General features: G+C 35.2%; 1 protein-coding gene across 2 annotated transcripts in view; it reads right to left on the minus strand.

The window, feature by feature from the left end:
• The window catches only part of MTA1-like (metastasis associated 1-like), a 61,587-nt gene that overhangs the window by 13,699 nt on the left and 21,493 nt on the right, over positions 1-26,395 (minus strand). The window contains exon 5 of one of the 2 annotated variants that reach the window (XM_089592928.1): positions 5,560-5,820. The exons of the other annotated variant lie outside the window; for it this stretch is intronic. Within the exon in view, the coding sequence (XP_089449054.1) occupies positions 5,560-5,820 (261 nt within the window). The remainder of the gene's footprint in view (positions 1-5,559; positions 5,821-26,395) is intronic. 2 annotated transcript variants of the gene reach the window in all.

The raw sequence follows: 26,395 nt of genomic DNA on the forward strand, positions 1-26,395 counted from the left end.
ACAGAAATCTTATTGAGGCGAACAAGAGGCCCTCTAGAGGATACCTAAATAGCCTATGGAGGACCTACTGAGGCAAAGTAACGCGGCGTACAGTTGTTCCTCTTTAGGTATCCTAAAGAACTGTGTATCTAACCAAACTTGAAGAGTCTCTAGAGTTAAAATATATGTATAAATTCAGTGTGAGAGAGTGAGATAGAATAATGATGAAATACACTATTATACCTACAGGTGTTTTATTATAGAATAAAAAATAGATTGGTGCAAATAATGTATACTTTTTTAAATGACTTTTACGTGCTGTACAATAATTAAAGAAATTACGACTACTTTAACGCCGCAATCATAATCATTATTTAACGGAAATAAGCAGAGTGACGAAAAATGTAAACTTGTAACATTATACTTAAGCCTATTGTGTATTCGCTATGCGCCTATGTCAGGTGGCGCCGTCGAGTGAGAGAAATTGTCCCTCGCTAAAATTGCCAGAATGCATGGAGCCTTACAGGAAAACTTTTTAATAAGTTTAAAAAAAGTTTATTAAGAATGGATTGACCAAATTAATCAGTGATTTAAGTGTGTATTATGTTAATGTACAGTAATAAGTTTTGGTTGATGTTGTCATATGTACTACAAGATTGGAAAAAATAAAAACATGGATTGCGACTGTGCTAACACAACATATATATGTGTATACACATACTTGCACTTGTATGAAGCTTGAGAAACACAAGTACTGCTTACATTCATCTATTTCTCACAACACAGTGTTCAATAAAAATTAATACTAATGACAGGTTAGGTTAACTTTTACACCTTTATACTACGTTTCCATGGATTACTTGTGTTTTTTTAGCTTTACACAAGTGTAAGCACGTATATGCACTCAAATAATGCATATTATGCTGTGTTCTCATAGTCGCAAACCATATTTTCATTTTTTCCAATCTTGTAGTACACATGGCAACACCAAACAAAATTTATTACTGTACACTAACATAAGACACACTCAAATCACTGATTCATTTGGTCAATTCACTCTTAATGACCTTCTTTTTAATTTATTAAAAAATTTTCCTATAAGACTCCATGCATTCTGGCGATCTTAGCGAGGGACAATTTCTCTCACTCAATGGCGCCACCTGACATAGGCGCATAGCGAATAGTTTTGAGATATTGCATCTCAAACGTACTGACATTGCTTATACTTTCAATACATAATATATTCTTATATGTTAAATAACTACATTAAGTATTACAAGTATAAGCAGTTTAAGTACTTTTGAGACACAAAATATCTCATTTAATCAATAATTTACACATATATATAGGTTAGATTGTTTTTCATTTATTAAACGATTGTTATCATAATCTGTTTACTGAATCTAGCAGCTCTTTTACTCTGACAAATTAACTTTATTTCTGTCCCTCGCTTTTATTGAATTCATACATATATTTATTGACTGGAAAAATGCTTTAAGTTTGGTTATGTACACGGTTATTTAGGATACCTAAAGAGGACCAACTGTACGCCGCGTTACTTTGCCTCAGTAGGTCCGCTGTAGGATACCTATAGAGGTCCTCACGAACTAAGGAGGTATCCTCAATAGATTTCTGTTCGGATAGCTAAACTTTTAAGTAAGACTCTCGTATTAAAAAATGTGCACCTTATCAGGCATTTGGAAGAAATATCTGAGCAAACGTGAACAAAGTTGCAAGCAGGTCTTTTGCTAAGTGTATGGGACAGAACCGAGCATCGTCTGCTAATGCAAATATAAATGCAATTCACTGAAATACTGTTGATACATTTTTTATGCCAAAGTAACAATTTGAAAACGCGTATTTATGATAAAAAAAGGGCTATTGTCATTGTAAGCGCAAATAAACATAAAAAAAGAAGGATACACGTAAAAAAAAGTCATTAAAAGTCGTGCACTATGTAGACAGTGTTTATTTTTAGTGTTGCGGGAGCCTCAGATTACTAAAGTATCATCACAGCTCGCAGGAGTCTTCAGAGGACGTATAAAAAAGAGAGAGAGGAAAACAGGGGGACAGACGCGTGAAAGAGCCGGCTGATCGAGCACCTCACTTGCGTTCTCCTGTGTCTCTTAGGCCGTCTTCGCGGAAGCCAGACCAGCAGCGGCGAAAAACCAGTTTTCCGCCACGGATGCCCCAACCGAGATCGGTGCGAGACCCGCAGCCGCAGGGGCCTCTATTTCGCAGCCCCTCGCCGAACCGCGAGACCCGCGTCCGATTATTCGGCGCTTCCTTCCGAAGAGCAGGCCTTGAGAGGCCTCGAGAGAGAGAGAAAAGTGAAGAACTCGAGCATCACAGCCCACACGAGCCAGAAGGGAGGAGAGACAAAGAAAGGGCGAGAAGGGAGAAAAAGAACGTGTACGCTCGCTCCTTCAGCCGCGATCGAGAGAACAAGGGAGGCTGGAGTGGGAGGAGAGGGGGAGAACGCAAAGAGCCGAGGAGGAGAAATCGGCGCGTGCGAGAGGGGCTCCTCGAGCCCCTCGGCCGTTAAGCTTCCAGGCCGGAGTGGCACCCCACCCCTCATTTGCCGGGTTCCCCCTCCTCGCCGAAAACCCTTTCGCTCCCTTTCTCCACCTTCTCTTCCTCCGGTGTCTCCCGCGCGACGCGAACCGAGCGATTTCTTGTCTCTTTGGCCTTACAGCGAAGTGCCTTGGTCTCGCGACATCCGCCAAGATTACAAAGAATTTTCAAAGGGGGCTCGTTTTAATTGAGGCTACTCCCGCGGCTGGTTGCTGCTCAGTCGCCGCTTATCATCATTGGCTACTTTTATTTTGCATCACTTTCATGGACACTGTTGTGCATAATAGCGTTGAAACGTTTTGTGATTTGTAGTATACGATTTTTATTATCCGTCATAAATTATTTCATGTTGTCAATATTTATCGTTGAAACATGCGGTAAACTTATCTTTACAGCTCATATATGTTGTTAATTACCGATAAGCGTGCGTGCTTGCTTATCAACATTTTAATTTACAGTACTGAATATTTGATTGGCATAAAAATATCAACAGATTTCGTGATGTCTATTGTTGGAAGTGGGAAGCTAATCGATTGTTGGGGCTTTGGGATATCAATGAACTGAATCAATTATTTATAGTATTATGAATAATACGTTAATAACCAGTGCCACCATATACATACTGCATAGTGTGTACGCACCAGATCATGCAAAAGTCATTTTGTGATCTTTTGAATGTATTGTTTTTGAGAATAAAAAAAAAGTTCAACTAAATTTGGCTGCCCGATAATGAACTGTTAGTTCTTGGCAAGGAGAATACGTTGATGCTTTGGTCAAAGAAAGCATGTTTGAGTTAGAGCTTTTTTTTGGTCAAGTTGTCAGTTTATACGAGCCATTTCACCAGAAAACAGTTTATTTTATGTCCCAATCGATTAAAACGTCATTTACAAGGATTTGGTTTTGAAACCTTTTTTAAAATGTATTGAAAATTATTTTTCTGCTAAAGTTTGCAACAGTAATTAGATTATAAAAACAAGATTGCCTTTGTTTCAAAAAAAAAAAAAAAAAATGGTTAAATTGGCGGAGTGTGTTCGTGTCTCATTTAGAAGTTTTCACTTTTAAAGACATTTGGAGACAAAAGTAAGTACGGATTTTCAATTTTTTTCGCAACATATTTGATCTGAAAGTCTTAAATAATTAGTATTGCTTCCAGACATTCAAGAAAACTAAAAAAAAAATTTTTCCAGCTTTTGGATGATGTTGCAGTGGTGGCCCCAAAATTGTTAAAATTGAAATTTTTCACGAAAATGCTCTCGAAAATGCATGAAAATGTATGTGGGTACTCAAATTCGAACGTTTTTATTATTCTAAGAAGATTTATTTTATTGCAGAAATTTTTTTCAATTTTTTCATCAACATCAGCTAGTACCACAAGCATACTAATTCGTAGAGTCAGTTTCCCCAAAATAACGATTTTTGTAAAGTAGGCTAGTATATCTTCGTGAAGTGTTGAATTATTCGACTTGGATGGTGGAGGGTAAAAATGTAATTGGTATATACGTACATGTTATGAGCGCAAGGGCGAAGTTTAATTTTCACTTAGTATACATTAGAACATCGATTTTCTAAGAGACCATAACGTTCCTATTTTTACTCAAAGCTGTGAAGGTGACAAAGTGCAAACAATATTAGATTTTATAATATAGAGCACGACTGGTGTATATTTATTAATGACAGGCAAGAAATTGTCATAACAAAACATATGATATTAGTTTTTGGTAAATGTGCCTTGGTTTCATTTAATCTTGTAATAATTTTTGGTTGTTTTAGATGATTTTCAAATTAAAAAAAAAAAAAAAAAAAAAGAAAAAAAAAAAAAAAAAGAAAAAAAAATTATCAAAAATCTAAAGTATTATGTTTTATGAACTGCAAGGACGTATCATTAGTTCGGAACAAAAAAAAATTTTCACATCATTCATGCATTAGCAAGATTACTATCTAAACAAGTTATTTTTTCTTTGTATACCGAGTTGGCTACACTACATCCAAATATATTATGATGATAATAATAAAATACAAAATATATATGAAGATGATAATTAAATACAAACGTCATTTGAAAATACTTTTTTGTGTCTAAAGTTTATCTGAATGGATAGATGAATTTATCATTTTATATCTAACTTTTGGCTCCAGTACACTGGTATACTGGTACACTGGTAAACCCTGACCGTGGCTTAATTCGCAAACCATGAAATTTAAATTTTTAATTTAAAATTGTTTCACAAAAAATAAACATGTAAAATAGTTTTAACTTTATTTATTAGTTGTTAGTGTGATAGTTGTTTCTTGTCTAGAAACAATTACTTTCCGTTGGATGTACGTACACAGAGGAAAAAGTTACATAAATTTTTACTGTAAAAGCAACGATATACTTAAGAGCAACGAATTTTAACTATAATTTTTATCTTAGCTTAACAGTAATTGTTGGTCAACAGAAAAATTGATCTTAATCAGCTATATATTTTACCGGAATCTATGGTAATTTTTTTTCCTGATTAAGGAAAAACATCATATTAGACGTCTAAAACAGGTCGATAATATAGATACTTATTTTATTCATAACCTTAATTGATAAATAATGTTATCTCTGTTACCGTCTCATTATCGACGTCTGCCGTCATGTTTTTCCTCAAACAAGGGAAAAATTACCGTAGCTTCACACTAAAAAGTAAAGCTTACTGAGACGGATTTTTTTGCTATAAAAAAATTACCGTAAAAATTATAGTTAAGAAAAATGAACGGAAGAATCACGCGTACTTTAATTAAAAAACGGGTCCCTCAAAATGGGTGGAACTTTTCTGTATAACGTATCATGTTATGCATTCATACGTGTAACGTGTAAGTATGAGTGTAGAAATGCATACAATGTAGAGTGTCATGTGCAACCTAAGTTTATATTCTTACATATGTGCCTACAGGGGTGATTTCAGAGTAAAAAATTTCGAGGGGGAATAAAAAGGACGTTTTGTTATAGATGGTGATGTCGGGCCTGTTGGGACTCACCGTAGGGCTCGTGGGCCTGAGCTAAGGTGGCCTTGAGCCAGGGTCCCTTGCCGCTGCTGGCGGCCTTGTTAAGGGCGAATCTGGGGGCTAGGTTGCCGACTAGTGTTGCCGACGGTGCTGCTGCTGATGATGCGCTCATGTCCTTGGCAACGCAGTTTTCTGGGCTCGGGTGCTGCTGCAAGCCCAAGCCCGGCTGCTGGTGGCCTACGGACGGGTAGCCGGGTGACTCCGACCTCTGCTGCAGTTCCGCCGCGCTTGCCACTGCAAATTTACATCAGCACATACACACGGCTCGCTCTCGCCAAGGTAGTGTAGTACACAATATTTACGTATGCAAGGGTTTGCGCGCGTGGGCGTGTTTTTTGTGTGCATATGTCTGTTTTTTAACGAATGGGTGTATAAAAGCATGCAACATTAATGCGTGGCTAATTTTTATTTTTTTTTTGGGATTTTATCGTTGTGACGTCTTTTGGGTGTATTGGAACTGACAATGATATGTGGCGCCCTAACCCGTGGCAAAATTTGGAAACGGGGGGGGAGGGGGGCAGTGACATCAAATCCATGTAGTTCATAGATATCTTTGAATATCTATTAAGTTAAGCATTTCACGGTAAGACATGAAGCGTAAAAGTCATAAATACTTCAATCACAAGTGCCTTTTTATTTCATGTAAATTAAAGCAGGCATTTTTATATTAAGTACAAAGAGCCTGTGAAAGTATGATGTATATATAGTATATAGTTTATCCAAACGGTGCGTCTACTCGGTGTTTCGCTCTCAGGGTTGCTGTATTCGCTCCGAGCCGGTACAGAGGTTGCGCCCCCTCTAGCCAAAATCAGGCAAAATTTCTTGCATGTAAACAAACGGTTTAGAACATATATACATGCGTATAGCTGCTTGTGATTGGCTGAATAAAACAGCAGGAGAGGATCGTCGTTCTCTCTCTAGCTTGCCAAGTGCCAATCACAAGCAGCTGTACGTATGTATATATGTTCTAAACCGTTTGTTTACATGCAAGAAATTTTGCCTGATTTTGGCTAGAGGGGGCGCAACCTCTGCATCGGTTCGGAGCGAATAGGTATGTGGCGTCTCACATCTCTCGCGCTTCAGGCTCTACTCGCTAGGTGGCCAAGCCCCTAATAACTCTCTCCCGTCAAGCGGCGAAATACCTGCACAATTACTATATAAGCGCGATCGAGTCAGTCTAAGCCCACACCTCTGCTGTGTCTAAGGCAGGGATCAGCCTTACTGATGAGTCCTGGCGTGCTCTCGGGACGAAACACCTTTTTTTCTCTCTTATAGATGACCTCTCGATCTCTATATAGGGGTATCTGTCCCAATTATGGACCCTTTAAGAAAAATTTCGAGCTCAACTTTATTTTGTGTCTAACGGTCAATAGAACTACACCTTGTATAATAACGTATAAGTCGTTTGATTCTTTTTTAACAACATCAAATTTTTTTTTATCAAAAAGTTTTGTTATTTTTATTTTAATGATGAAACAAGAAAAAAAAATTTTGTCCGTACTACGGACCCCCTCGATGGACTTTGATCCTATCGTAGACCCCCCTATTACGGACCCTGCCCATAATGTAAAAAAATATTTGTTTGTAATTAAATAAACATTTGAGAGTTATTTATAAGTACTTCTCACACTTTTAACAAAATATATGACTAGGCACTTTTTGAGATAAGTTTTTCAGAACAAATTTTTATATAAAACTAATGTTGTGATAATTACTATTACTTTTTTTAATGATAATAATCTTATATTTTTTATGACTTTGTTATGGTTGTTTAGTCTTCTTGCTGCGTTTTTTAAGAGGCATTTTTTGTTGTTCTTTCTTTACTTTTAGAATGAAAGCAACAGCTCGAAGTTATGAAGTTGAAGGTTATGTATGCACTCAATACTGGCGGAATAAAGGGTCCATAATAGAGATAGAGCCGATAATCATAGCTGTATTGTGGACCCTCTAATAATGTATATAAATATACTTTTTAGGAGTATAATTTGTTATTATTTTTCTGAAACTCTTATTGATATATTCAACAATTTTTTGAGTTCAAATAATACTCCTAATTTTTCATACAGCATTTCAAAAATATGAGTATCTTACGGTTTTTAACAAGGCATGATGAAGAAAATAGTCAAAATCGTTGTGTAACTTTTTAATATATTATTTTAATGATATAACATTATTTAAATGCTATTATTTGTCATTATTACGGTGAATTAGAGAGAAAATAACAACTTAAAAAATAATTCATTGTGCTATTGAAACACTCGCTTAACTTATCATTAATAATGTGATAATAGGTCCACGATAGGGACAGGGTCTATAATTGGGACAGATACCCTAGATATGGTAAAGCAGACGCAACGCTTAGATTATGCTTGAGTTTATAGAACTTGTGTAACGACTGTAATGCCAGAATGCCAGCACTGATTTACATGGGATGAAAAGGTATTTACTAATAATTAAATTTACTGCATGTTTTACGCTTCATGTATCATCATAAAATGTTTACTTTCTTAGATATTTAAAGACGCCTACAAATTACGTGCATTTGACGCCCTGGTAGCCCCCTGTGTTTCACTCAATTGGCACCATGGGTGCTGGCGCCTATCGTTTTATCCCTTCCAGGTTTATTCTCAGAGCGAGTCAGGGGTTTGCTCATAACACACATACAGATACCGTGACTAGCTGAACGGTTGCTAAGAGTTTTATTTTGATTTCACGAAGGTAGTGACTACCTACTGGGCAAAATTACGATATTGCTAAGGGGATGCTGAACATTATAATGGATCAGGTTACCACTCTGAAACTTGGTCACGTTTTATCCAAACAAATTTATTATAATCAACTCAGATTATTGATTATGATGTTTTAAAATTTTTTCTTATTTTAATTTTAAAATGAAATAAGGAAGCGTATGGAAACAATTTCCTCAACGTTACTACTTCTTGAGCGAAAAATAGTCAAATGTTGCAAAATGTTTGTTATTTTTACCTTTATAAAGTATTTACAAAAATAGAATGCAGTTTATAAAAAAAAAAATAAATAAATGAATAAAAACGAAAAGTAAAAATAAAAAATAGAAATTTTTTTACAATCTCCTGTCAACAAATAGTTAATTACAAACTAAAAAATGTATAATCTAATAAATTTTTTCATCTGTTCGATTTTCAAACATTTCTAAACATTTTAATGTATATAAAAGGTAAATATGAAGTTAAAAAAAAAAAAAAATTTCTCAGAAAAATCATATAATATAGCCTTGCAGTATCAAGCTACACCACAAAAAATAGTTCATTGTTAATTTAGAATATTTTGATTTTGCCTCGAGTTTTGCATTGTTAATTATGTAACTGGAACTAACTAATTTGCAAGAGAAAATTTCATAGACTCAAACGTTTTTAAAAATAAACACGCGCTACCATTACAGTAAAAAAGTTTTTAAAGGTATCATTTTTTTTTCTCAACGAGGAAAAATTATGCTTAGTCAAAGGAACAAAATAGTGAGTGAACGTAAATAAAAAAATCTACCCTTCAGTTTTTTATATTTCAATTTCCATGCATCAGTATACAAGAGCTTGAAATCGATAAATCGATGCGTTTTATTTAGCAAACTTCAGTTTCCGTGACACGTTGTTGGAGTTCTATTATTAAAAATTTTTATCTTTGTTGGAAAACTAAAAATAAAAAGTTATTTATTATTTACTAAAAATTTCAATGAATAATTTTTTAAATTTTTCGTAGAAAAAACAACAAGAAAAGTGTTTCAATAAATAACTAATAGCAATTAATTTTCTAAGGCAATATATCATAACGATCGACGTACAATACGATATGTACCGATTTTTATTTTACCGTGAGATAATACAAAAAATTATGATGATTAATCTGCAAACATGGTATATATTTGGTTGTAAAAAAATGAAAATTCAAATAATCGGTATTCCATGACTATTATTAATTTTTTAGTACTACCAAATAATTCTAGTATTTTTAGGACTTATTTGCAGTTATCAAAATCATTTTCTGAAAAAAAGAGAAATACACGGCCTACGGAAATTGCATAGTGGAGCACTGGCGCCGATTGTATATACATATGTGCAATTGGATTTCGGCTGGATCGATTCGTGAAAGCAGGCTGAAGAAAAGTATTGTCGACCACTGGATGAATGGCTGGAAGTTCATTTTTTTTAAATTTTTTGACGAAACTAATGCGCACCATCCTTGAAATATATTTTAAAAAATTGCGTCGAAGAATAGAGATCTGTATCCTTAATTTGTATTTTTTTAGTGTTATTTTTTATGTACACACGGTAGCGTGAATTAAAAAATCTTAGAGTATTGATTTATACACTCAACAACTCATGGAATAGTGTTATAAACTCAAACGAAAATCATTAAATATTTTAACTAACTTTTAAGTATAATAATACTAATACACAAAAGACAAAATAGACTACGAATTTGAAACATAAATTTTGTGGACATAACCATAATTGTCATATTCTGAATTATCTTATATTAGACGTAATACAGATGTTAAACACGGAGGTAGAGTACGATGAATTTATATGTAGTAAAATAAAAAAAATGCTTTAATGAGAAATACGATTTGGTGGTCTAATTTTACAATGTCAGCACTTAAGATCAAGAGAAAGAACATTTCATGACATAAATTAATTATAAATAAAGAAAAAACTGATTTTGCTACAGACATATAAAATACGTATGAAGTAAAAAAAAAAAAATCATTCTGCATTAGCACGTTTCCGAATTTTCAATTAATAATAAATTTTTTTAAATTTCGTTCTTAAATTTGCCTAGCACGTAGTAAATTTTCTACAACCAGATCAGAGTTACACATTAGTCACAGAACCTTAATTTTAAAAACTCATAGTAACTTTCTTATAATTAAAATATAATTTTGGTGATAAAAACAAAGATATTACATAAAACTTTAATGATTACAAGTTCATGTAAAACATAGGGAAGCTTTTGTCAATAAAAATATATATCAAGTATCTGTCGCATCTCTATACATTACAATGCTGAAGCATCCTCACTTTAAAGGGAGTACTACGTGACCTATCTATATGAGAAAATCTACAAAAAATATCCCGTTTTTGCCCCCATTTTATTAAAAAAATGTTTTTTAAGGAAGATCCTTGAAACCGGGCTTATATATGTACACATATTTTAAGATGCAAATTGCGGAAAAACCCCCACTGAACCCCGTGTTCAAATTTTTTTCTTCATAGTACATGACATTGCGAGTAAAATGGGGGACAAAAACAGGATATATTTTTAGTGGATTTCTTCATATCTATGTTAACTCTCGGAGTGAATAGGAGGGGATCGGAGCTAACAAAGTGATACAGGATGCCCGTTAAGAATTACACTGGTAAAATTTACCATTCAAACACGATTCTAACCCTACATGTATTATTGTGTTTCAGCTATATAGTATGAGTACATTTTCTGAGAGACTCATAATTTGTATTAAACAACGCTTTTCTTCTCGCTTTTCTTAGTGTAAATAGCGATAGTGAGGTTAATCAACAAAACAACAAAGTAATAAATAATTAGGACGATTCCTTGGTCAGTATCATTGTACATGCGTGTAATGCACGATACAGGTAATAAGTACTGAAGAAGAATGTCGAGTGTGTAGCGAGCGAACGCATGCGTATATACGTTGTCGCGAGCAAAGTATGCAGAAGGCGCTCCCCGAAAAAAAGAGTCAAGTTTTTGTTTCTCAATAATTTTTAACGGCAAGGAAACCGGTTTCTCCATCCGTACGTACGGATAAAGTACGCCAGGGACTAATTTATAGTGATTTTTCGGAATCACGAAACCGATTTTCAAACAAGGCGATTGGCGTGTAAAAAAAAAAAAAAATCTTTTCGAGATTTTATTTATTCAACTTTAAGAGAGTACGTTTCATGGATTGCGAAAAATTGAAGGCAATCAGTCACTAATGACGATATGCATATTAGCAAGATTGATATTGGTTCAGTTTCGGTAGTCCAGCAAAGTCCTTAACTAGCGTTGTCAAGAAAGAAAGAGGCAATAGAAAACGTGTTCGTGTTCGGCCGTTTTGGTTTTTTGAGGCCAAAGTTACGCAGAAAAACACGGGGATGCACATATATAAGTGCGCGTGGTTTTTTTTTTCGGCGCGGGAAAGAGTCCGATTACGAGTGGCCGACGACAGGGACGCACACACTTGGGCAAGGAGCGGGGGGAAGGGGGGGGAGACAAGGTTGGCGAGTGTCGAATGTATAAATGGCAAATCGAAAAAAGAACACGAGCGCAGAAAACGCGAGAGAGGCGACGCGAGATACGAGATTGTAGATAAAGAACGAAGGGGAGGGTGGGGCGATGCCGACCGAAATTAGACTCTCTGCTCTTGTACTATGATGCGATGATGTGTGCATGCGCTTATATGTGGCTCCGAGTGAATGTTTAGAAATCATTTTCGAGTAATGGCATGGTATTGTGTTAGCTTAGAAATGAAGTATCTTTTACAATAAACTACAGTTACGTGAGTTGGTAAGTAGAGAAAAAGGGTAAAGACTCGTTTCAATGAGGGCCAAAAAAAAGTCGGACCGCGGAAACATCGGTCGATCGATGCTCACGTACTTGTTGAGAACAATTCGTACTCGGCGTACAAAATTTTTTTTGGCCTGAGCATGAACATTTTTTTAAAAATCACAACAAAAAAAAAAAAAAAAAAAAAAGGTAGAGAAAATGGAAAAAAAACCTGTACGTAAAGACGGAATATCAGCAATAGTAGAAAGTAGACAAAAAAAAGGAAAGAAACAAGAGACCGAAGAGATGAGGGAGGGTAATAAAGCAGTACCATATCGAGTGCGAAGAGGACAGAGACGAGGTACGTAAAATTTGAAGAAAAAGATCAACAATGGGAAAAAGGGAGCAGGGGTAGTGGCTTAGAAGAGAGCATCATCGGGAAGAACGAGACGGAGAAACTCTTATAGAGAGAGAGAGAGAGAGAGAACAAGCTTGACTGTATAGGAAGGAAGGAAGGAAGTGAGGGAGAAGGGACGGAGGCAGGAAAAATGTTTAAAATGAAGATAGGGCTATAGCTTTCACGCGGGAAAGAGAGAGACTTTTCTTCTATTTAGCTGACGCGACTATTCCCGCGTTTGCCTGGAAAGAGAAAATAGAGAGAGAGAGAGAGAGAGAGAGAGAGAGAGAGAGAGAGAGAGAGTAAAAAGGGCGTGCGGAGGGGCTAGGGAGGAGGGCGACAACCAGAAAATTGGAAAGAGCAAGAGAAACAGCCTTGTCGATCCAGCCGCGGGTGTATGTGTGTGTGTGTGTTCGCATGTGAGCTCACATATAAGCAAGTTGCAGGTGCTTCTGTCGTCGTGTGTGTTTCGACGGTCGCACACGAGAATGCGAGAAATATATACTTACAAATTTATACGAGAAATATATATATATACGCACATACACGCACGCGCACACACACACACTCGTAGATGCACGAACGGATAAAGACAGGTAATGAAGGGGTGAGTGAGGGGGAGAGAGGGATAGGAGGGTGGCCAAGGGGAGGAGAGAAGAGATGAGAGATAAAGGTAGCCACGAGAGCAAATGAGAGTCGAACATGTATAAGGTACACACGGACGCATGCGCTCACTTCTACTACTGTTGCACACGCCGGCCGGGGCAAAAAGAGATGGACAACGACAAAAAGAGACAAACTGGCGCGAGTGTTTCGTTTCTTCTCCGCTGTATCACTTTCTCTCTTCCTCCCTCTACTTTATAAGTGTATGTACGTGAATAAATTACAAATAAAATAAATTAAAAAATATAATACACATGCGTGTGCTTTGCAATGAAAATTAAGTAAGACACACAATCATGAAGTGCACGTAAGCACACATACACACACACACACCTCAGCCCAAATACTTATGTAACAATGACAAATCACAAAACAATTCTTATTGTAAATTGTTACTTGAAGGTGTATGTATGAGTGCACATGCATTGCATTTATACGTTTGGGTACTGCATCGAATTAAAATTGGACACAGCACTTTAAATTAATGCAGTGTGTTACTGAAAAAAGTTTCAGCACAAGTATGTACCTATAAAATATGACTATCCACTAATGAAAAGCCAAAGATATTAGGACTTTGTTTATGTTTTGTGTCATGAATAATACTACAAATGAACTTTGATTAGAATCCCAGAAGAAGTCTGTTGATTATGACTATATGATTATGTTACATCCACTAATATTTTTTCAGCACTGCACAATGGTACAGATAATAACTTCATTGCCCTGCATTTACAGCATCAAATTTAATATTTCAGGTAGTGTGGTAAAAGTAAAAATGGCATCAGAAAGAAACTAACAACAGATTAAGTTACTAGGACTGTATTTGATTACGCTTAGGACGTGGTTGTCATAAAATCAAAGAATAAGAAAAAGAAAAAAAATGTTGGAAACAAAAGTAGAGAAACTAGTAAGTACAATAAGGTCCAATGTAAGGTCTAAAGACAAAAACCCACAATCATTACAAGTTTTGCAAGTATAGGTTACATCATGTAGTCGACTCTATTGCCTTGCATATTAATTAAAACAATGAGTCTAAAAGGTATAAGCAAATTTGTAAACTTTTTGATTGTTTTTGTTCAAGATGAAGAAATAAAAGAATATAGTAATGCTTTTACAAAAAAGTACTATTAGGCGAAAAAGTTCCTACTTATGTAATTTCACGTTGAAAAAATTTTTTTATATTATTTAATATTATAAAAATTCCAAGCAGTATAAGGCGTTTAAGTCTAAAAGTATAAGACTCAATATTTACGGTATTTTTATATAATTGTTTTAAATAAGTTTATAAAAATTTTTCGACACAATGCATTATTAAATTCATATGCATTAAGTTGTAAAATATAAATGATTATTTTTTATTTTACTTCATTTTGAAGTTTTTTTCATCTGCTTACTGTTTAAAAGGCAAGTTTTTATTAATTGTTTCAAAACACAAGCATGTTTTGAAACAATTAATAATAACAATGTCATAATATTTCGTCACCAATTAAGTACCTCATTTGTGAGATACGAAGACAAAATTGGAATACTTCGAATAGCCGCTTTTGGTAGTATTAAGGGGGTAGTGTCACAATATATAATCAATGCGTGCTCCGAAATACATTATGCGTTCCGAAACAGACAAGTGACAATAAATATGGCAACGCCGCATGAGGCGAAAACCCTCTGTATATCTATATATACGTATAAGTATAAATACATTCGGAGGTTATGTTGTACGTAAACATTGAGTTGGTGGTGAAATATCCGTAAAAAATGTCTGAACGTTTTCGTTTACCAAATGGGAGACTTGTCAAAAAAAGTGTCAAAGAGAAAAGAATGAAGGCTATCGCGGCTATGACAGATGGTCGAAAAAAAAGGCATCAATGAGTAAGGCGTTTCTTCAGGAGCCAAACAGAACAAATACACAAGACATAGGTTTTCGACTTGTAAATGTCACTGATTTGGCAAGAAATTTGAAGTGCAAAAAATGTGATCATCTACTGGATGCACGTATGCACATACGTATACAAAATGCCGATAATGCAGATTCCCTTCGACACTATAACAAGACGTTGCAACATCTTCACGGATCTTTAAGTACACACTTTTAATTCGTTATAACTAAAGAACGGTGAAGCTTCGGATGCTGTTTGTATAATACGATGTTTAAAACATACTATTTTACATTATATTTTAATTTCAGCAAAGTCTTAAATTTTTTTTTGTCGTAATCAGTAAAACACTCTTTCTCTCATAAGAGTACGTGTTAAATGGGTAATTTATTTCTCGAGAACGGTGAAGCTAGGATGTCTGAAAATTTAATATGTTATTCTACGCATAATTGTTAGTTTATACAAATTTTTTCAAGGCGTTCCTAAATTTTTGAATTTTGTGACACTACTTCCTTAAGGTGTTGTAAATATTTTTTTTTCTTTTCAAGTTGGAATCATGTTTTGACAAACCAAGCGCATTTTTATAAAGATTTATTTTCTAGTAGTTTTTTAACAATTAAATTATAAAATCAAGATGCCACTCATAACACACATACCCCTATAAAGAGATAAATTTAGAGGTTATTACCAGGCATTTGCATTATATTTTTAGAAAAAGCAATACATAATTAGACCAACACTATTTTAAGATCCATATTTTATTAATACATGTATTTTCAATCATATTCAATGAATTAGGTCTTAGACACTATATCAAATTATTTTTAGTTTTTTTAAAGTGGTGAAGGATTTTTGTTATGTGAATTAAACAACGACTTTTTGAAAACTTTTAAATACGATACATTTTTCGGAATATCTTACTTAAAAATGACAATTATAAACTTTAGGGAGTTGAACATATTAGCTATATCGAATAACATGGGTGGCGTATTAAATAAGGTAGAAGAATTTATTTTGATCCGACTACAAATGTGTGTGTGCATTGTTGCCAATCTTAAATTCAAGAATTGCTATAACGTATCGTATTGTCTCATGAGAGATAAGGTAAAAGTGTGCACATCTCTAATTAAAATTGAATTTCTTCCGAGAACGATTCTGTACTGATTAATAATTTACAAATATTGTGTACAAAAAAAAATGTAAATAAAACATTTCTTGGTCGTTAATTGTTAGTTTGTAAATGATATTTTGGGTAAAAAAATTTGTGAAATATGGCAATGTACTCAATATGTGTGTACTAGGGGATAGTCAGCTTGTTTTTCGATGATCTAATGATGAAATAATACTTGACGGATGTCAGAGGTTCCATAATTGTTTTTAAATTCTTTTTGATTGCACATTGCTTATTTACACACTGAGAAAAGTGGTGTTAAAAAAAGTATTATAACTATACTAAAAATTACTATATTTTTCAGGAAAGCTTCGACGTACTCACCTGAAAACGCAAATTATTACGTTTAAAATAATTTTTATTATGTTTCAAACAATTTTTATTATGTAGTAGCTCTACACAAATTATTCTACAGAATAATAAAAATTACTATGTCTAACATAGTAAAAATTGTGATGGTATAGTTTTTGCTATAAAACATAGTAAATTTTATTTTAATCGTTTTAAAATGTCCCACATTCAGAAGTAGAATTTGTTATGTGACATAGTAAAATTTCTCACTCCACTGAATTGCTATTCAGTATAGTAAAAATTACTATGTTCGAAAGTAATGTTGTATGGTGTCTATAGGTATACACACCTATTGAGTGGTTCAAATTTGAGGTTATACGAATGTAAATATTAAGAAAATCAAATTTTTTGATTTATAAGGTTAAAAAATTGATACGTGCAGACAATCAATATTGAACCGACTAATTATTCGTTATCAACACTGTGGTCCACAGGAAACCCTTTGATTTTCAACTTTATTGTGTGTATGATAAACAGTACACGTTCCCACATGTACTTTATCCATACGCAAGTGAACATAATGTCCCGTGGTCTAGTGGTTGCGGAGCTTGATTCAGAAGCCGAAGGATGAAGATTCTAATCCCAGTCGCTGCAGATCTTCTTTTAAAATAATAAAATTGTATATGACATCAATATCAATTTGTACTCTGTGAAAAAATATCTATGTACATATAACTTATATATATATTTCAATTTTCTGATAGTTACATGTACAGTCCCTGTGTATATATATAATAAATATATATATATATATATTTTTTTTTTCTTATTTCTGAACAAAGCGAAAATTACTATGTTGAATAGCAAATTCTAATATGATCTGGTTTTACTATGTAGCATAGCAATTTTTATAATATGGCGAGTATGTCTCAGCTTTCCTATAAAATATAGTAATTTTTATTATAGTTGTAACACTTTTTCTAACACCACTTTTCTCAGTGCACTCAACATGCATGAATGTATGTGTCTCATCATAAGTATTCTACACCTTACTTGGACCTTACCGTCATTAGTGTTGCATCACGATATTCAAACAATAACACGAGCGCTAAAAATTTTTTCATGACAAAAATGTTTGTGACACAATAACACAAGTACATGGTTTTTAATAAATCAATATGAAAACGCGATTTTATAATATGAACTTTTGTGAACTTTTGGGAGATTAAATATTTCTGCAATAAACATTAGAGATCCAATAAGTATATAGAAAACCCCGAGGAAAACCCAATACACGCAAACAGAAGTTTATTTAGACTAAATCCTGATATTATATATATATATATATATATATATATATATATATATATATATATATATATAACTTGCAGGTTGAAGCACAATGATATGATTTTATTGCCCAAGTAATCTATATTATGTACAGCATTTCATGAATAGTTTCACCTACACGTGTGCAGTAAATCTGATGCATACAAACATAAGCCAACACATGTAAGCCTATCCAGATATTTATGTATGTATATATGTCTATTTATGTATACGTATGCGTATGGGTATACACACAATGTTGACTTCCTCTCCCTCCTTGCGTCAGTCATTCATTTAGCCGGGTGGTTCGGAAGGTGGTCGGTGGTAGCCACCCACTGCCACCCACAACTACCCTCTTCTCTTCCTCCCTTTCTCTTTTTGTCTCTGTCTCCTAGCCTGGCCAGCGGCACCGACAGCAGCATCCCTCCCCTTGCCCCCATGGAAGATCGATACAAGCCCCCGCACGTCCCTCCGACCTATCCCTCTCTCTCCTCACCCTCCTGCCGGCAGCCTCCCTCTGAACACCCCCGGCCCACCATACCCATCCACCAAACTCACTCCCCTCCTAACTTTACTTATTATACATTCCCATTTGGCCCCCAGCCGCCCACCGATGCCTCCCGCCCCCTTGCTCTCGCACCAGTGCCGACTCTCTTTCTCTCTCTATTCCCTTTACCACCCCCTCCCGCCCGGGCCTCCTAGCCTCCCTCTGTATCCCTTCGTCGCTGCTGTGTCGCTGCCGTCCCTATACGTCGTCTCATTATCTTTTGCCGAGTCACAGCGAAAAAATACCTATACACCCACCCCCGTCCACATACGCACTCGCACGTTTGTCGGGAGGCTTTCGACTGTACCGCTTGTCCGTCGAAAACTACGCTGCTTTGCTACGCCGTATCTGCTAAGTGAAATTAATATGTACGCGCATCGAAAAATATATTTGCCAATGCATCGTAGAAGCGAGATATCTCACAATACAGCCATCAGTCAAATACAGAGATAAATGATTCCAAAAGAAGGGCATTGCGTTGGATCACTCTTGTTTTTTGCTCAAGTTTTTGCTTTGCAGGTTAAAGGGAGATTAAGTGCGAACAAATTTTTGACAATTTTTCGTGGAACTCTACTCATTCGTGGTTGCAGGCTTTTGAATGATGTCGAGAATAATGTAACAACACATGCCAATTTCAATATCAACCATCAATGACTAAAAATAAATGATACTGAAAAGGTTATTAATATAGACATTCGGTTAATGACGATAGTCATTCTTTGATGATAAATATTATTTTTGTCAGTCTCACAAAAAAAGAGAGTTATATAATTGCAGCAGTAGATTGTGATAAAGAAAAATGGGTGTACTGTAAACAGCCAAACTAAAGAGATAATTTCGTATATTCGTTAAAAATGATGCTATTGACTATATTTGTATGCGAGTTAGGTACTAAAACTAATTTTTTTTTTTTTTTTCGTAATTAAGGCTAAGAACACTTTCTTAATGTTTTTATTAATATAATAGTTGACCTCAATGGAAATAATTTCTTAATGCTATTATTATAAACAGGAAATACAAATAACAATAGATTACGATGTAGTAATAATATTACGACTAATTGATAGATACCTAGATACGAAGGCGAGACTTACAAGCCGAGTGTGCATTAAAAAAAAATTTTATTTAAATTTATAAAATCCAACTACCCACACCTTGTAACAACACCCCTGTGTACTACGCCCTTGTGATGCAAAATCGATACAAGGCAAAAACTAAAAATTTTGTGATATTCAATATTTATAAGTACGTATCTAAACATAAAAAAATATGAAATACGGATACATCGTATAAAATAAAGAACAACAATAAAAATTTCATCTAAATCACGTCAAAATCATTAAAATGCATTGTGGCATTTTTCAAAAGAGTTATGATTACGTCGAGATATTCAACACTAGTGCACTGAAAATGAAATAGTGTACCTGCTCAACTAGAGGCAGGGCAGTTGTTACCTCGCTCACACTAAAGCAGAAGAGGCCCAAGACTAGTGCTGTTGCTGCGCGAGACTTGGGCAGCAGCTGCACAAGTCGTATGGTGTACGTGTTGAGCAAACTGCATGGTGCAGCAGCAACGCTAGTCATGGGGTATTTAAAGAAAGCTACATAACAATATAAGGTAAAGTACCCTCTATTCGGACACATAATTTTAGGTAATCCACTATTTCTAACTTCACAAAGAAATTAGCTGTTTTTACGAAAAAGACGGTTGACATATAGATAATAAAGTAATTTTTCTGTCACTTGAAAAAAAAAAGTTCTTTGTGACCGTGTGATCATTGTTTAAAATAGTTATAAAGATTCAGTCTCAAAACCCCTATATTCGGACAATGCATTTCTAAATAGTCCGAATATAGGTCCCGTTACGACGTAGGGACCATAATCCGGACAGTCGTGAACATTGAGAAAATGAGGTTATGTAATAATCGCTGCTGTCTGGATATAGGTCTGTACAAAACTTTTGTCCGAATATAGTGTACTTTACCTTACGCATTAAGAAAAATCGGTATAAATTCATAACACGCTTACGCATAAAAGTATAGTGCGTGGTGTAACGCACAATTTAACAGATAATTGATTGATCAGCCTAGATAAATAACAAGGTTCACGCTTTGATTGCACTGCTCACAAGAGACAAGAAGCATCTGATGCATAGAAGGCATGAGTAGCAGACACCTAAAGATGCGAGTGCCACTGACGTACAAATCTGGAATGTGAGCTCCCCTGACTTGTGCGACTGCTGCACAAGTGACTGAGATAAAAAGTATTAGGGTATTTTGTGTGATTTTTGCACGTGCTGTGGCGGAGGATGCACAATTTCATTTTCAGTGTGTGCAACAAAGACTACGCAAGTCTATATATGCATTCTTTCTTTCACGATAAAGAGCGAGATAAAGAGTGCAATGAAGTAATTTTTTGGACTAAAGGTAAATCTGACATTGTCACTGTCCTATTACATCTGGGTTTAAACATATCATAACCATGAAGAAACTTTTTTTGACCCTTAGCATCCTAAATAACTGAAGACCAAAAAGTGCAGTAACAAATATGACAGTGGAATGTTGACTACGAGCACACCTTAGGTGGCGCCGTCAATGCCGAAGTTCAGTACCAAATTAGTCAGCATGAAAGCATTGGAGCTCATGGGAATAGTTAATCGAAAAAAAAAATTATTCAAGAGCAAACAAATCAGCAGAAGAACAAGAAAACAAGGGTGACTCGGCTCTTCAGGTAAACAGCACGTATCGGCTATACCTATATATATGACACATCTGATAAGGTGACTAACCTTGACTGGCTATAGTATTGGAATTAATTCCGACTATGTAACGAAGAGACTCCAAAATAATTTTTGTTTGATAAAGTATACCAATACTGTGTAAAAAATACAAATTACATAAATTACCACTGGAAAACAGATTTGTAGTTAATTAAAATAGAACCGTTCCCATAACATCCAATGCTTTCATGCTGGAAAATTTGTTACTGAACTCCGGCATTGGCGGCGCCACTTGAGATGTGATCGTAGTCAATTATGCATCGTACCAAAATCTACTGAGTAACACATTTTACGAATATGGATAATTAAATATAATAAAAAGTAAATATTAACATGACACGCTTGGAATCTGTATTCACACAGATTAAAATCCAATTTCGCGTAAAGAGGAGACTGTAACTTCTATCCTGGTAATAGTTTTCAGATTTTATTTGTTGACACTGATTGCTAGTAATTTAAAAGAATGAAACGTAAGAATTCCAGATTATTTGATTTTGAAATGAGGAGGAATACTTGGCCTACAATCTTATTATTGGTATTGAGTTGTTTTGAATGATTAAGTATCAAAAACAGGCTTAAACTTTTGGGTCAAAATACATTAATCTTAATTCGGATGCGATTACGTGATTCTGTAGACAGATTGCAGAATCGAGTGGAAAAAAATTACTCCTGATAACTGTTCAATTAAAACAATAAATTGTAAAATCTTTTCAAGTCTTAAAAATCATTTATTATAATGACTGAACTAAGATTACATTACACATGTTACACACATTTTTGTTAATTTTACTACACGGATAAAAGTTTACTTCTAAAAACCACGACACGAAACTCGCTATACACGAGCCAAAATTTAATGTTATTAAATGTAACATCAATAATTTTCGTTCGTACATCAAATATATTTTAATGTAAATTATTGCGCTTGTATCCGAAATCCTGAAGTAAGAGTTTACGTTGGCCCAAGCGTCTCATGGGTACAAAATCGGCAGTAAGTATATCTATACCAGTTGTATCTGTACAAATGTATACTTTATTATTTTTAAGTAAAAACTTACAGATTTCACTTCCAATACGGAAGAAGCTTGATCAATAATTGCTTGAACCAAATATGGCTCATTTGTTACAACTATATTAATTAGTACTAAACTTTGCATTCCAAGTTAGTGGCACCTCCTGAGAGTCTGTAAGATAATTTTTACTTTACCAATAATAGTTATTATGTTTTTCAGGAAAGTCGGATTGTAATCGCATTTCAAGCATTTTTTTTTTTTTTTATGTACGCGTTTAATTTTTTAGACGAATACATCCCCATTCTCTCTAATGATACATTAATTTTCATTACACGTAACATAATTTTGTCAGAGTAAATATTTGATTCGAAAAGTTTTCCGACAATAAATTACACTGAAGTCGGTCGTCATTTGAAAATCCCTCGATTAATTTCCGTTTTTCAGGTTACTGCTTACATTTGTCTACACCTGACGGGTACCAAATAAGAAAATAAATAAATAAATTTGATCACATTAGTGTCCAAAACACGCAAAAACGTATGAGTATTCCAGTAGGGGCAGAGCTGTGTTTTGATCAGCAAGTCATAAGCCGATAGCTATACCTTAGCCCCAGAGATGTACAGACTAATCAAGAGAAAAGTACCCCAAGCCAAAATTGATGGAGAATCGGAGGCGAGAAAGGGAGACAGACCCATAAGGGTCACGTATATAGCTGGAAAAAAAAAAAGAAAAAAAAAAAAAAAAAAAAAAAACAAGAAAGCCAGTGGAAGTATACATGACATATATATGTATGTAAGACCAGGGAGGAGAGGAAAAAGCATCGGGAGCCGTAGCTGCGTATATTGTGCCGGTTTGGTACGAGTTTCGGGCTTCTGCTCCCTTTCGGCGCCGGAGCACATCCACACCCCCTCGGCCCCATTATACGGGGCGCACAGTATACATGCACCGCATAGCCTTCCCGCGAACGCACGGCGTCGGCTCTCATTTGCCCGAGGAGAGCCTCCTCTCTCCGGCAGCTGCACAACCGAGCTCTAGACAGCCGGCAACGCGACTCGCTGCCGTGTGTACACGTATACACTCGTCCGAGCATCTCCTAGTCGTCTCTCTTTCTCTCTCGCTTTCCTTCGCCATCCCCCTCGCTCACTCGCGGCTAGCCACGCGCGCGACTCGGGAAATCGATAAGATCCCGCATTTCCCGAGTACAGTAGCGCGCGGCGCTCGCTAGTCCTTCCACATCTTCCTCCTCCTCCTCCTTTTCATCTGCTGCTTCCACACTACTCGGTCTAGCTCGCTACGCTGTGTACACCCTATACGCGCTCTCTTTGCTTTTTCTGGGCTGCGTGTGTACGTGCCACTAATGGCCGAACGCGAAAATTGGGATGGGGGATCCCTACACTCGCGTGGCGCCGAAAAACCGCGCGCGAGACTCCTTTACCTCTTTCTCCCCCGCATCATGTTCGCCTTGTTCGGTGCGATTTGCTGTATTGGAAAACTCATTTTTCGAGGGTGGGTTCCTACGGGTTTTACTTTTTGACAAGTGCTGTTTTGATGCACCACGATGACGAGTCGTTTCTTGGGAAGTTGGGGACCACCATGTTTTCCGATGAACACTTTTTTGCATCTTTTGTCATTGTCGCGGGGATTTAAACAAAATTATAGATACATATCAAAAAGTAGAAAATTTGCCTGTTTATGGGTTCCAAGCGTAGCAATTTAGGTAAAATTTGCTTTACAAGCGATGACGCCACAACCAATAAATATCGTGAGTGAGCTAGATAATACGCGAGCGGCAAGGAAAAAATGTTGAGTCTCCTAAAACCTCCGGAAGTAATTACTATGTATGACTTTGGCAGTGGCGTTGTTGTGACGTTTACTTGACAGCATTAAATTTGACAAAGTTGATGAAATGGGTAATACACACTGCAAATTGATGTTAAAAAATCGTAAAAAATGTTGTCTCTTACTTTATTATTTCGTGTATATTAAGGTTACACTAAAGTTGAGGAATTCAACGCAGCTTAGCTCACAGAAAAAAGATTTCAATCAATAATGATAAATAACAACAAATGGTACAATCATCATTGAATATATGTATTGGCTTGTGTATTGGCATAGAGTTGCAAGTTTATTTTGATCTACCAAAGTGATGTATGGTAGGCCAACTTAAGAGCAAGTTTGTTGCTTTTACCCGAGTGAGGTTTGTTGGGGCAACATCAGTAGACTTTTTTTTAGTCTAATACTAACAGGTGAGGTGAGGGCGGCTAATCAATAAAACCGTATATACATACATATATGCATCATAGTCTCTAAAAATCTTACTATACGTCACAATACTGGTTTATCTACAAGTGAACAGTATGCAGTCCAAAATTCATTGTACTGTACAACTAATTAATAAAGGTAAATATATATGCATGGATCGTTCGAACGCAAAATTTTCTTTTTGGCTTACACTTGCAGTCATTACACTAATTACTTTAGGATGGTATATCTTAATTTTCAAAATATAGGGTAACTGCAAAGAATCTGGTCTGTTTTCCTCCCTAGCCCTCGCAACTGTACAGCTATAGTTTTTTTCAGAACAAATTCTACCATAACTTTACAGCAATTAGTCAAAGTGTCCCAGACATGTTTTACGCGATTTAAATTACAGTGTCTACTTTTACAGTCACTTTGACATTTTTTAAATACTTTATTATTTCATAAATATACCACACTACACAAAGACAACACAATTTTGCTAATACTGTTCGTCTTTGCACATGTACACACCGACATACATTAAACATCATACGTTGCGCATACTTTGATTATAAATAACATAAATTAAAAAACATAAGCAAACGACGCATGGTATGGCACTACTATAACGCATATATTCGATCGCGATACTACAAACTTGTAATTTAAAAAATTTCTAAACTACGTTCAAATTTGAAAATATATTTTTAACAATTTGATATGTTCGGCAAAAGTATCTGAAATGTATCATGAGATTATTTAAATTTTTATTTATTCAAACTATGTTAGAAAAAAAAACTATTTAACAAAATATTATTTTACCAGATGAAAAAATTTTCTCGAATTCTGATGCTTTGAAAATACTTATAATACTTGTTAAAATAACATATTTATTGTTTAAAAAAAATTTTATGTAATTAAAAATAAATAATAATTATTCATTTATTCAAATACTCATTACAACAAGTTAAGCTACCATAAATTATGACGCATGTCATACAGATAGGTTTGAGGACAAGTTAATACAGGTTCAATTGGCGAATTAAAGCAGCTATTTATTTTTAGTTAAACCAGCCTATGTGATAATCAATGTTTTTCACGAATAAAATAAATAGTATAGTCTAGCAGCAGTCTATCATTCCAGTGAAAAAAGGAACATCTAAAAAAACACGATAGTCATCATTGTGGTCTTTTTGGCGCGCAAGTATGTGTGGCTGTGAATGTGTGAGAGAGGGCCAGGGAGAGGGTTACATGTGTGTGGTGCAAGTGCAACCCCTATACATGTCCGGCGTTATGTAGTATAATTTCTGAGTGGAGCAACGAAGGTCTTTATGTGTATGTCGAATTCCACCGGAGGAAAATCGATGAACACCGCCACACTGACGCGGCGTGGCGTGCTTACAATGCAGCAGCAGCGCAGGATTTTTTTTTGTGTATAATTGTATTGTTGGAAAATTACAAGGGGGTATTTTCCACAGCATGCGTTGCTGTACGGTCTTTACTCAAAAATTGTACAGTTTTTTTACGATACGCGATTCGGATATTGCAGTATAAGCTACTTATGACTAAATAAACGTTTATGCATGATTTGGTTGATAACAATTTTGATTACACGCATATATTTTTACTTCAATGTCACTCTCGTAGCAATTAAATCGACACGAATATGCAGTCACGCATGAATACAACAAATTGATGATCACATACCGTACTTAGGGAGTATCCTTGTGTAAATTGATACATTGAGTATTGAGTAAATAAAATTTAACAGCAAGCAAGCTAAACTCAAATAAGCTTTTTAATCATAAAAATGCGCTACAGCTAACCAAATAAGTTTAATACAAAAGCAGAAAACAATATAGTAAAAGCAAACAAGTATTCGTTTTCTCATATTTTGTTAAATATTTTGGTTTACTTCGTAATTGCTGTTTTCTTTTTTTTTTTTTTGCGTTTAAGGAAAACAAAAAGTTTCAATCGAGTGAAAAA

The sequence above is a fragment of the Copidosoma floridanum genome, unplaced genomic scaffold (assembly GCF_036245765.1).
Source record: "Copidosoma floridanum isolate Cflo_tuat_1 unplaced genomic scaffold, Cflo_Japanese_pri ptg000001l, whole genome shotgun sequence".
Classification (NCBI taxonomy): domain Eukaryota; kingdom Metazoa; phylum Arthropoda; class Insecta; order Hymenoptera; family Encyrtidae; genus Copidosoma; species Copidosoma floridanum.